Below are 12,058 nucleotides of genomic sequence, written 5' to 3' on the forward strand. Positions count from 1 at the left end.
TTTCTCTTTTCGTCTTTGTTTGCGACTCTTTTTCATACCTTGATATTCTTTCGACCTTGGATATTTGCCTAGGTCATACGATTCCCCGTCTTGCCTCGGAATCTTTTCATTGGAATTCTTTGTGACCAACTTTTTTTTCCACTTTTTTTTTTGTTATTCTGGCCTGTCTTTCCACCGGGTCTGCTGCGTTTCTCGAGGAGTGCAAGAACGGATGGCACGAAATTGCGATTTATGTTATGGTCTTGCGATGATACCCGTGGTATAGGTTTTCGGTGACGGCGGGTCTATTGTTCATGTCTGGCCTGGCAGATTGTCCTGTACTGCAAAAGGATTTGGTACAGTAGTACAGTCGCTACTAGTAACGATATTGTCTAATTCATCTTGCTCCCGTGTCCTTGTAGTTGTAGTCTTCAGATTACCTCCATTTCTACGCTACATTGGACTTATGCCACTATGTCACTATCACAGTCGGGCAGAGGCAGTAGTCCCCGTCCCCCTTTGGCTCGCAACCTGTGCCGCAGCCTTGCCAGCCCGGCGCCCGAACACAGCTCCAGATGTCAATCCACTTCCGCCGGGGTAGTTGTCATGGAAGATGCCGCCGACCATCTCGCCAACAGCATACAGCCCGGGGATCTCGGCGCCAGTGACGTTGGAGAGAACGGCAGAGTTCTCCGGGTTCACAGCGAGGCCACCAAAGGTAAACGTGATACCGGCCGTGACACGCACCGCCAGGAAAGGAGGCTTATCCACTCGCAGAGCCCAGTTGGACTTGGGCACAACGAGGCCCTTGGTGGCCAGACCGTCCTTGACGGCCGGATCCCAGCGGCGCGTTGCCTCCGCGTCCGAGGGCACGGCGGCGTTAAACTCCTTGACCGTCTGCACAAACCGCTGGCGATCCTGCAAGCCCGCCTCCGCACAGCGATCCGCCAGCTCCTCGATGGTATTCCCGGTGATATGCTTCGTGACCTCGGGCCGATACTCCTCCTCGCGCAACCACGAGATCGTCCGTGAATCCCACACCTGGAAGGCAACCTGGCCCGGCTGCTGGAGGATGCGCCGCCCGATCATCGCGTAGGTGTAGTTGCGCATATCGAAGCCTTCGTCTGCGAACCGCGCCCCGTCGCGGTTCACCATGATCCCCAGCGGATATCCGGACTTGGTGAACTCGTTCGACACCTCGCGGTCGCCCGCATGCGCCGGCGCATCGGCATCCCACGCCGTGCAGTGGCACCCGGACCAGTTGCCAATCGTCTTGGCTGCGGCGTCGCGCTGAGCCAGGGCCAGCACGTCGCCCGTGTTATAGGGGGTTCCGCGCACGCGGGCGGCGTCCCAACCGGGACCGAGGTACTGTGCGCGCTGCTGGGCATTGGCCTCGAAGCCGCCCGCGGCGAGGACGACGGCGCGGGCGCGGATCGTCATCCTCTGATGCTTTTGCGTGGTGCCACCGGTCACAACCTCCACGCCGAGCACAGCACCGCTCTCGGGACAAGTCACCAGCTTCGTCGCGGCAGTATCAAAGACGACCTGGATGCCGGCGCGCGCCGCCGCACGCATATGATCCTCGATTAAACCCTTTCCGCCATCCTGCGTCTTGAGCGCCATGCCGCCCCAGAACTTGATGCGGCCGTTGACCTCGTACGCCTGGCGATTGAAGGAGAGCTGGAAGCGCACGCCGTTCTTAGCTAGCCAGCCGACGGCGGCGCGACTCTCGCCGACAAGCGCCTTTGCCAGCGGGGGCTCAGTGCGCCCGCCCGTCACGCGCTGCATGTCGTGCATGAAGTCCGCTTCTGAGTAGACGGGGATATCGATGCGCGCGGCCTGCTCGGGGGTGGTATTGTTCACCAGCGGGAGGAGGTCGTGTAGGCCCGCGTGCGCGGTGCGGAAGGCGCCCGCTGTGAAGTAGCTGTTCCCTCCCACCCATGAGGACGGGCATTTGTCGACGATGACGACGCGAGAACGCGGTGAGCCTTCAGCGGCGGCGAGCGCGGCGCAGAAGCCTGCGTTGCCACCGCCTACGACGAGGATGTCGCAGGTGCTTGGTGGCGGGGGGGACATTATACGTGATTGCTTGAGATGCGAGAAGAGAACAGAATAAATGGTGAGATGATGCGTAGAAGTATTTAATTGAGTGTGGCTGTCGTGAGCTGATATATGGTTTTTTTTTTGGTTCAATTCTTTTGATGTAGTTAGTTAGGGCTCTCTCTCCCTCTCTCTCGGAGACTCAACCTCCGGCGATTCTTCACCCGGTTTTGGCGGAACAGCGCCTGCTCGCTCTCCACACGGCGTCCCCGCACGGGCTGTTGATCTCCGAATGGACGGAACAGACGGCCCGTAGGAGAAATAGTAGTTGCAGTAGTTAACTTATAGCTTAGCTCAATTACAACCAGGGATGATTATGCCAAGTCTTATGCGACAGATATGCTCGGGATATGGAAACGGAAATTGATTAAGAAGGTATTATTCCTGGTCTAAAGCAGTTCGAAAACAAAGATGATTTTTGCCATTGGCGATGTGTGCAGGAGCAAAGAGATAACACTCTCCATAAAAAGACCCAAAACGCCTCAAGTTGGTAGTGGCTATGATGATGATTATGATGATTGTGGTGATTGTTCGTTGGAGATTACGGAGCTGCGCAGCGCCAGGCATATTGCAGCTCCAATCTGAATGATAGAAATACTTAATGGATGCGGTCCAGCTTGGCCCGGTTCATGGCAATCTGGTCGTCGACGAAGTCGCTCTGTAATGGCCGTTAGTTGGATGAGAGATATACTTGGGGTAAAGAAAACTGACCTTGCCCATGATACGATCCAGATGCCTGTTCTGCTCGTCCAGCTCGCGGCCCGTCGCTTTAGCAAGCCCGTTCAACCGGCCCGCGGCTCCTCCGAGAAGATCCAAGTTTTGCTCAATCTCATCCTCCATCGCCTCGTCCTCGCTGTCCGCCTCGAACTGGTACTTAGCACGCTCCGTGACATTGGCCTTGCGTCCCTTCGCCACCTTCGCTGCCTCCTTGTCAATATCACGGAATGTCCGCTCCATCCGGGAGTTGGTCTGATACGCCTCGGCCCGGGTGTCTTCACGCAGACCACGTTCCTCGCGGTGGGTGTTGAGGATGCGCTCATCGCGATCTCGCCGACGCTGGCTGCTGGTGAACGGGTTGTTGACATGTACGGCGAACATGCTCTTGTTGAGAGTCTTGAGCTCCCGCGCTTTCTCCTGGGCAAGCCGGCTCTCAATCGACGCCATGTCGAGGCTCTTCTCGGTATCGTGGATCGTCTCGCTCTGGCCCCCAAGGCGGGCTAGTGTGGACCGCCCGGTTTCCTCAGCCTGCTGGGCAGCACGAAGGGCGTTCCGGGTGGACGCAACGTCTCCCTGCTTAACGAAGCGGATCTCCTGCTTGGTGTCCTGGATACCCGCTTCTTCCTCCTCTTCCGCGGTGAGCTGTCGGTCCTGGAAGGTCGACATGCTGTACTCGTTGCTGCCGCCTCCATAGGTATTCGACTGATCGTCCGTGTATGGCGGTGGTGCGCCAGGGCCCGGTGGGTTCTGCTGTACCCGATCTCTAGCACCACCGAAAAGTTCGTTCCGTTGGGCTGCGGCCGCGGGGTCGTTGGGGTCGGAGCTGCCCAGTCCTCCATAGCCACCCGCACCGTAGCGAGATGGTGCAGCAGCAGCAGTAGTAGCAGGGCCAGCGCCAGCACTGGGATCGCCAAACCGATTGCTTCCATATCCACCCTGGTTGCCGTACTGATTGGGAGCGTAGCCGCCGTACTTCTTGTCGGTCGGATTTGGTTGGGGTCCCGGGGGACCACTCATGCCGGCATTCTGGCTGGGCTGAGGGGGGGGAGCCACGCCGGCGCTGATCTTGGCTTTTGTGTACGGGTCCATCGGCGCGGGTTGGGCATAGGGATTCGAGATCGGATTCGAAATCGGCGCTGGGCTCTTGTTCTTCGACCGGGAGCTGAACAGGGCCCGGCGGGATGATTCCTCATCGCCATCTGGTGATTTCTTGAAGAGCCCCATAGTAACGAAAGTTCAATAGTAAATGCAAAAAGGGGGAGGAAAGGAAGGGGGGCTTGAAGTAGAGGGTGAAGAAGTTGAAGACGAGTGATTTATCTTCAGGAGAGTTACATAGGCCGCCGGCCGCATTTAGTGGCGTAACAGCCATACGGCGGTAACGGGGGGCACAGGCGGGGAGTGGCGCGGGCGTGACAGTCACATTACTGACAACACCGCCCCCTGCTGAGTCATTCTGGGCTACCCGGATATGGAAAGAGCGACGCAGCAACAGCAACAACCGTCTTGAACTACTCCCGCCATGGACGCCGACCACGTCAGGGACAAGGCGCGGCGTGACCTGCTGGGCCTCCTGGAAGGTGTGAGTATTGTCGCTGCTCTTGTGGAATCCTGGCTAACCTCCCCCTGACAGGTTCGAGGCAAGAAGAACCTCGTTATCAGCCAGGATCTGGCCGGTCCAGTAGGGCTGTTCATCAAGTTCTCCGTGCTGCAGGAGTACGGCGTGGACCGGGTGTTCCTGCTGGAAAACGCCAACATTGACTCGTCCCAACGCCACGTTGTATTCCTGGTCCGTGGCGAAAAGGCGCAGCATGTGGGCATCGTCGCCGGTATGTTTGATTTCCTTGCTGCCTAGCTTATTTTTGTTTCATGGGACCACCATACGTTATGCCGAAGGACTATCTACTCGACGTAATGTATCAGGCTCCCTAGATCGGCCTCTGTGATACTATTTTTGTTTCACGAGCTCATTTCATTGGCTTTCTTTCCTGTTGCTGTCTCGATGGAGTGCCATCAGTATGAGCTGACATTCTCGACCTAGAACAAATCAAACGACTGCGGAACAGCAGCAATGTGGAACATGAGTTCTCCATCTTCTTTGCGCCCAGAAGGACGCTCGTCAGCAATGCCGTCATGGAGGAGGCCGGCATCACTGGGGATGTCAATGTCGCCGAATTTCCACTCTATTTTATGCCATTGGAGCAAGACGTCTTGTCCCTAGAGCTGAATGATGCTTTTAGCGACCTGTACTTGGTAAGTGAGCCATGACGCGTGGTCTTCAAAAAGTTAACATCAACCACCCCACAGCACAAAGACCCGGGCTGCATCTTCTTGGCCGCCAAGGCTTTGATGGAAATCCAACAAAGACATGGCTATTTTCCTCGGATTGTGGGCAAGGGCGACAATGCACGCCGGCTGGCAGATATGTTATTGCGGATGAGGAAAGAGCTCGACGCAGAGGAAAGCTCCGGGTTGGCAGGTCCCTCTTCGAGAGGACTTCTGCCTAGCGCGGATACAGAAAACCTGATTATCATTGACCGAGATGTGGACTTCGGGACTCCACTTCTCACGCAACTCACCTACGAAGGACTCATTGATGAATATGTCGGCATCAAACACAATCAAGCCGATGTGGATACAAGTATTGTCGGGCAAGCCCCGCAGTCCCAGGAATCGTCGAAGGCACCACAGCCGCCTAAACCGGGCTTGAAAAGAAAGATCCAACTTGATGCATCCGATCAGCTATTCAGCCAACTGCGGGACACAAATTTCGCCATCGTGGGAGATATTTTGAACAAGGTAGCCCGCCGCTTGGAAACCGAGTACGAGAGCCGACACACGGCAAAAACAACTGGAGAACTTCGCGAGTTCGTGAATAGATTACCGACATACCAGCTGGAGCACCAGAGCTTGAGGATCCACACCAACCTCGCCGAGGAAATCATGAGGCTTACCCGCTCAGAGACTTTCCGCAAGCTGCTGGAAGTCCAGCAGAACGATGCTGCCGGCGCAGACCCGACATATCAACATGAGACGATCGAAGAGCTCATTGCTCGCGATGTCCCTATAAAGAATGTACTCCGGCTGCTGTGCCTAGAGTCATGCATGTCCGGCGGCCTCCGTCCACGAGACCTGGAGAACTTCAAACGACAAGTCATCCAGGCTTACGGCCATCAACATCTCCTCACTTTCTGGGCACTGGAAAAGATGGAGCTCCTCCAGCCGCGCTCTTCCGCGACAACCATGCTCCTACCAACGACCTCCGGCGCCCACGCAGGCACCAAGACCAATTACGGGTACCTGCGGAAAAATCTACGGCTGGTGATCGAGGAAGTTAGCGAAAAGGACCCCAATGATATTTCCTATGTGTACAGCGGTTTCGCGCCACTCAGCGTGCGCCTGGTTCAATGCGTGCTACAGAAACCTTACATGCTCTCTCTCATCAAGGGCGGCTCACCTGCCGCTTCGATGAATGCTGCTAGCACGGCCTCACCGGGCTGGCTCGGTTTCGAGGACGTGGTCAAGAGCGCGCGTGGGTCCACCTTTAGCGTTGTCCAGAAAGGTGACGACAAGGCTGTCCGGGCGAGACAAACTCTCAGCGGCAGTCATGCCACCAAGACCGTGTATGTTTTCTTCCTTGGCGGCATCACATTCACGGAGATTGCGGCGTTGCGGTTTATTGCTGCGCAGGAGGCTCCGCGTCGCAAGATCGTCATTTGCACGACGGGGATTATCAGTGGGGATCGGATTATGGAGGCGGCTGTTGAGAAGGACAGCTTCGCCCCAGCGGAGTAAGATCAGGAGATATATGGTTTTGGTAGGAACCATACACGACATAATACCCTCAATCAATCAAGGAAATACACCACTGTGTGTGCTGTCATTTTCCATGAACAAATCTATTTTCTGTATTCTTTGACTTGCATAAAATCTCAGACAGCAAGTCCAAGCTCAGTACTTGAATCCTGCGTTAACACCCATCAACCGTCCCTGATATCGCTCCATTACCTCCCCCGTCCGGACCATAACCCCAGCAGCGAGGGTGCGCATCTGCTCCTGCGGATCATCCTTGGCATCAGATTTCGGAGCCGGCGGCATCCGATCAAAGACCTGAGAAGCCCATTCGCGCAACTCAATCACCTGCGTCGCGTACTCGGTGACCAGGCGTTCCTCGCCGTTCGACCCGGATGCGACGTTCAGATCTATCACGGCTAGGAAGAGCGAGAGTAACGCCGCCGTGACGGTTGGTTCACTCGATGCGTTTGTTGAGTGTAGTGAGAGGAGCAAGGGGAGCGTTTCCTGTGTTAGACCTGCCAGGAAGGGTGTGTGGGGGCCTGCCGTTGTGAGGATGAGGGATAGGGTTTGCAAGAAGAGGGTGAGGAGATGTGGGATGAAGAAGGGGTTGTATGAGGAAGCGGATGATCTATGGCATGGCCGTTAGTTGATATTCCGATTTTAGAAAGAGTTTGAACGAACGAGGAAATTTGTAGCATCATGACCTCGAACCGGCCTTGGAGGGGATAGAAGAACCCTTCAGCCAGCACCTTGTGTAGGTCTTTGACAATAGACTTCTGGCGCTGCGCATCACGCTCCTGGCGCTTCTTCTCCACTTCCATGCGGGACGAGAAGGTGCGCACTTTGAGCGCATTCGGTCCCGTGATGGCATCTGCTGCGTCGGCGGCGAGCGGTTGAAGGGAAGCCCGAGACATTTCTCTTGTGAGAGTTGCGATAGGGGACTCGGTGGGTGTGCTCGAGTAGACTGCTTCAAGGGCAGGAGCCAGACGCTTGGATGGGAATGATGTATCCCCTTTAGCTGGCAGACCCAGCATTCGAGCATCATCATCTCCGTTGCCGGCTATCTCGCGAGCACTCAAACCCAGGGCCGTGAGGATGGCAGACCGTTGCACCTGAGAAAGATCGCCGTCGAAGTAGATGGCAGTGAACCAACGGCCCATCTTTAGTGGCTGGGACACGATCAATGCAATCATGCTTTGAAGACGGCACTCGTGAAACTGTGGGGCATTGCTGTCGTTTTGCAGACCAACAAGAATGAGCGCCAACTCCTCTGTCTGTTCGATGAGTTCGGTTCCAAACCCCGTTTTGCGGCGGATCAAGGACGGTGCAGTAGCGATGGCGAGGTGATAGCGCTCGATATTTTCAGTATCTCGGAGGTAGGTGATGAGATCACGGATGTACCTAGGAAAGTCAAGTTAGTGATAGCTTTCGAACAGTTGTAAACTACCCACACTGGCGCTGTAGGCTTGTTTCGTTGGACCAAAGTAGGATCCTCATCCGAATCAGAGGCATCGGCGTCGGGTTTTTCATATGGGACTAGGTCTTCGTCCTCATCTGTTTCCTCATCACTGTCATCAATCTCCTCGATAGCCACGATCTTGCCTGTTTGTGGGCGACCCTTTGCCTGCGGCGCACGTTTGGAACGGGTAGCTTTCGGTTGCGGGAGTTGACGTAGGTCACGAATTGACTTGATGGACTCCAATGATCCTACCTGATCATGGACTGTGATTAGGTTCAAGTACCGATGCGCCTCTTCTCCTCTCATCTCTTCCAGGTCAAACTCCATCGCCTTGCCCGGTTCTTCGATGAGTCTAGACATCCCTGTTCCAACAATCATGCCTAAGAATCGTGCTCTGTTTGAAGATGCCGCAAGACGATTAGAGACTGAATTAAGGAAGATCCCTGTTCGCCCTATTTCCTTCAGTTGGGTTGGAGTTTGGCGATGAAGATGACCCGCAGCCAAAAGGATTAATTGAGCGTTTGCTGGGGTTTGTCAGTATGCAGGCAAAACAAAATGACGGATTTCAACCAACCATTCTGTGTTATGATCGGGACATGTTTGATGTGGAACTTATCACCAAATTGTTCCAGACTGCGTGTGAGAAGAGACCTGAGCGCATCTTGCTTGACATTAGTATCTGATTGCCTGCTGTAGTGGTCATACTCACCCTCCTGGGTAGCAAGAGTAGCTAAGAGAGCCCGTCGCAGCCCTAGTGTTTGTATTGAACCACCTTGGCTTTTCGAGAGCCAGTCCAATACTTGACTTTTCAAAAACGGGCGATTGCCGATGACGATCGCACATAAGGCTGCTACCCCGTTGACGATCTCATCTGGAGTAAATGGCTGGGTGATTGTACCCGCTAATTCTTCCGAGAAATGTTTCTTTTGTACATCACGGAAAATAGCTTCAACAACTACAAGCTGCTCAGACGGCCTGAGATGGTCTAGAAGCATGCCAAAGTGGTCTGGGATAGAAGGTTCGATCAAGAGTCCCGAGTAGATCTTCCTAACCAACTGGTCTGATAGAGGGTTAGTGTTGAAAACTAGATATGAAGTTGTTTGCGATGAATTACCTGTGTATCCAAGACTTAATGCCCGACCAAGGAGAAAAGCGGCAAAGCCCCAGGCATTTTCGTCCTCGGGTTTCAGCTTCGAGACCAGATGACAGACATTGCCGCCAAGCCACAATCCATATTGAGAGCCATTTCCAACCCAGGAGATTGATGATAGGGGCTTCGAATCATCCACGAGAGTGAGTGCCTCCGCTGCCGTGGATAGAATTCGACCCGCAGCAACGAGTGAGGCGAGCTCTCTCCAGGCCGCTTGCTGCCGGGTCTTGTGATCATAGACGACTGAAATGTCTGCATATAGACGAGACAAGAAGTCTTCAGGCTCCAACAAGGCAGCAAGGACGGTAAGAATATCTTGAATGACAAGTTGACTACCCGAGCCTTGAGCTTCTTTGACCGAGCCGCGAGCTGCGGCCGTTAGAGACCGTACCTGGGCCACGATGGACCCCAGACCGGCCACACTGCTGAGACATCTCAATAATGCTGCTCGAGTTTTGCTGTCTTTGCTCTTTCTCTCCTTTGCATCCAACGATCCCCAGTGGTCAGGTATCGTAGCGCTGACTAAAACTTGAAGGATCTGGGCTGTGGTCGGATTGGGGATCCTGATATCGACATCCTTTGCTTTGGAAGATTTGTTGAATGGATCAAGGGCTGCCAAAATAGCGGGAAGCTGTTCGCGGTCTGGGTTAGACCGCAATAAGTTTATGATCTCGTCTGATGATAGATCATGATGATCAGAATATAAATCTGATGTGTGAACAGACCTCTGCCGATGAGCTGACTCTGATGAGGTCACCAAGGGCGTCACTGCGTCTCTCTTAACAGTATTGACGGCAGTCAACAGACCATCCATTGATTCGTTAATACCGGAAAGAGCGAGAGTGGGAGTGATATGGTGGAAGAAACGAGGCACGACTGTCTGGGGGAGAGTGAACCACGTGATCACATGCCCCGTTAAACGCCTGAACAAGGCAACTTCAGCTCTTCCTCCATCAACATCCTTCTTACGGTCGAGACTGATCCTGAATTTTCCATTGCAGAGACTGTGGCTTAAGAACTCGATTCTTGTGTCACCAGAGCAACTCCAGCTCTGACAATAAGGTCTTTGACACGTGGTACGCGACTAGATAGAGAGACTCGAATAGTGGACATTTGATCTCTTCACAATGAGCACCATAGATCCACAAGCGCGATGGTGAGACATTTAGTGCAAACGATCTTTAATCATGAACTCATATCCCGCAGGACATATCTCTACAAGGCCCTGAGCAAGAACGGGCCGCTCACCGATGAGGATTGGGAGTTTGGCCCTGAAACGATCGCTACCTTGGAGAGCTCCAAGATTCTGTAAGACGATATCTTGTGAAACTCTCGAGTTGTGCTGACCTCGATTCCAGGGTGATGTTTGTCTCCGCCAATGTTGTTGCCCCGCGTCGACATGAATACTGACAAGTCTCTAGCGGAGCGGGCGGATTGGGATGTGAGATTCTGAAGAACCTCGCACTGTCAGGTTTCAAGGACATTCATGTTATCGACATGGGTACTTTTCCCCCGCAAGCCATGGCTTTCCAGATTCTAACAGCATGCGACAGACACGATCGACATCTCAAACTTGAATCGACAGTTTCTCTTCCGGCAGGCTGATATCGGCAAGCCTAAAGCCGAGGTTGCGGCAGCTTTCGTAGAGAAGCGGGTGAAGGGGGTCAAGATCACTCCCTACGTCGGCAAAATCCAAGACAAGGATGAGGATTACTACATGCAGTTCAAGATTATCATCTGCGGTCTGGACAGCATTGAAGCTCGACGCTGGATTAATTCCACCCTCATCGCAATGGTGGACATGGAGAACCCAGAGAGCCTGAAGCCACTGGTAGATGGAGGAACCGAAGGTACGCGCTGAATGATACCTTCAAAGAGACCATGTGTGCTGATCACCAAGCAGGCTTCAAGGGCCAATCCCGTGTGATTCTACCTACTCTCTCGTCATGCATCGAGTGTCAACTCGATATGCATGCCCCTCGGCCGGCGGTGCCATTATGTACCATTGCCACTATTCCGCGTCAACCGCAGCACTGCATCGAATGGGCTTACCAGATTGCGTGGCAGGAGAAGCGGAAAGATGAACCTTTCGACAGCGACGACCTGGAACACATTTCATGGGTGTACAATGCTGCCCTGGAACGAGGAGAGCAATTCCATATCCACGGAGTGACTTTCCAGATGACGCAAGGTGTGGTGAAGAACATCATCCCAGCCATTGCATCGACCAATGCCGTGATTGCGGCGTCCACGACATCGGAGGTGCTCAAAATCGCAGCCTCGTGCAATCCGTACTTGGACAACTACATGATGTACGCTGGCGAAGAAGGGGTGTACACCTACACCTTCCAGGCGGAAAAGAAGTCTGATTGCCCTGTGTGCGGCAATCTTGCTCGCAAGATGGAGGTGGACCCGAACGTGACACTGGGAGACTTCATTGAGAGCCTTGGAGAGAGGGCGGAGGCACAGCTGAAGAAACCGAGCATGCGGACAGAGGAGAAGACATTGTACCAGCGCTTCCCGCCTCAGCTGGAGGAGCAGACCCGCCCGAATCTGCAACTCAAGCTGCGTGATTTGGTGGCCGATGGACAGGAGATTGCGGTCAGCGACCCGGCCTACACCATTGACTTCCGCTACAGGTTGAACTTCAAATAGCCCTCAAGAGTGAACCCTACGATTATGACATGAACGATTCTGTAGGCCGGTTTATTCTTTAGAATCCAAAGATGGCTGTCTCCTTTATATCAAAGATCCAACCCGGGTTGACCGAACTTTTCGTAAGATGGTAGTGTACATCACAAATAAAGCAGACTAAAAGAGCAATCCAACGCCAAGGCAATGCATGATATACTGGCAACCCT

General features: G+C 53.9%; 5 protein-coding genes across 5 annotated transcripts; 2 read left to right on the plus strand and 3 right to left on the minus strand.

Annotated features, from left to right (window-relative positions):
• Nucleotides 1-462: 462 nt before the first annotated feature.
• Nucleotides 463-2,055, minus strand: PFLUO_LOCUS2340 (uncharacterized protein; the record flags this gene model as incomplete). The annotated part of the gene is made up of 1 exon (XM_073779470.1): nucleotides 463-2,055. One exon carries the CDS (start codon nucleotides 2,053-2,055, stop codon nucleotides 463-465), a length of 1,593 nt encoding a protein of 530 aa, XP_073636421.1.
• Nucleotides 2,056-2,677: 622 nt separating this feature from the next.
• Nucleotides 2,678-4,020, minus strand: PFLUO_LOCUS2341 (Protein transport protein S9 plasma membrane t-SNARE; the record flags this gene model as incomplete). The annotated part of the gene is made up of 2 exons (XM_073779471.1): nucleotides 2,678-2,737; nucleotides 2,791-4,020. The coding sequence occupies 2 exons, from the start codon at nucleotides 4,018-4,020 to the stop codon at nucleotides 2,678-2,680; spliced, it is 1,290 nt and encodes a 429-aa protein (XP_073636422.1).
• Nucleotides 4,021-4,315: 295 nt separating this feature from the next.
• Nucleotides 4,316-6,588, plus strand: PFLUO_LOCUS2342 (Vacuolar protein-sorting-associated protein 33; the record flags this gene model as incomplete). Its single annotated transcript, XM_073779472.1, has 4 exons — nucleotides 4,316-4,375; nucleotides 4,427-4,622; nucleotides 4,835-5,046; nucleotides 5,101-6,588. 4 exons carry the CDS (start codon nucleotides 4,316-4,318, stop codon nucleotides 6,586-6,588), a joined length of 1,956 nt encoding a protein of 651 aa, XP_073636423.1.
• Nucleotides 6,589-6,744: 156 nt separating this feature from the next.
• PFLUO_LOCUS2343 (telomere binding protein) lies at nucleotides 6,745-10,011 on the minus strand (the record flags this gene model as incomplete). Its single annotated transcript, XM_073779473.1, has 6 exons — nucleotides 6,745-7,216; nucleotides 7,270-7,989; nucleotides 8,040-8,571; nucleotides 8,622-8,708; nucleotides 8,757-9,107; nucleotides 9,162-10,011. The coding sequence occupies 6 exons, from the start codon at nucleotides 10,009-10,011 to the stop codon at nucleotides 6,745-6,747; spliced, it is 3,012 nt and encodes a 1,003-aa protein (XP_073636424.1).
• A 313-nt stretch (nucleotides 10,012-10,324) lies between these two features.
• Nucleotides 10,325-11,852, plus strand: PFLUO_LOCUS2344 (NEDD8 activating enzyme; the record flags this gene model as incomplete). Its single annotated transcript, XM_073779474.1, has 6 exons — nucleotides 10,325-10,353; nucleotides 10,404-10,505; nucleotides 10,556-10,561; nucleotides 10,619-10,698; nucleotides 10,751-11,047; nucleotides 11,101-11,852. The coding sequence occupies 6 exons, from the start codon at nucleotides 10,325-10,327 to the stop codon at nucleotides 11,850-11,852; spliced, it is 1,266 nt and encodes a 421-aa protein (XP_073636425.1).
• Nucleotides 11,853-12,058: the final 206 nt, after the last annotated feature.

The sequence above is a fragment of the Penicillium psychrofluorescens genome, assembly GCF_964197705.1.
Source record: "Penicillium psychrofluorescens genome assembly, chromosome: 2".
In the NCBI taxonomy this organism is placed as follows: domain Eukaryota; kingdom Fungi; phylum Ascomycota; class Eurotiomycetes; order Eurotiales; family Aspergillaceae; genus Penicillium; species Penicillium psychrofluorescens.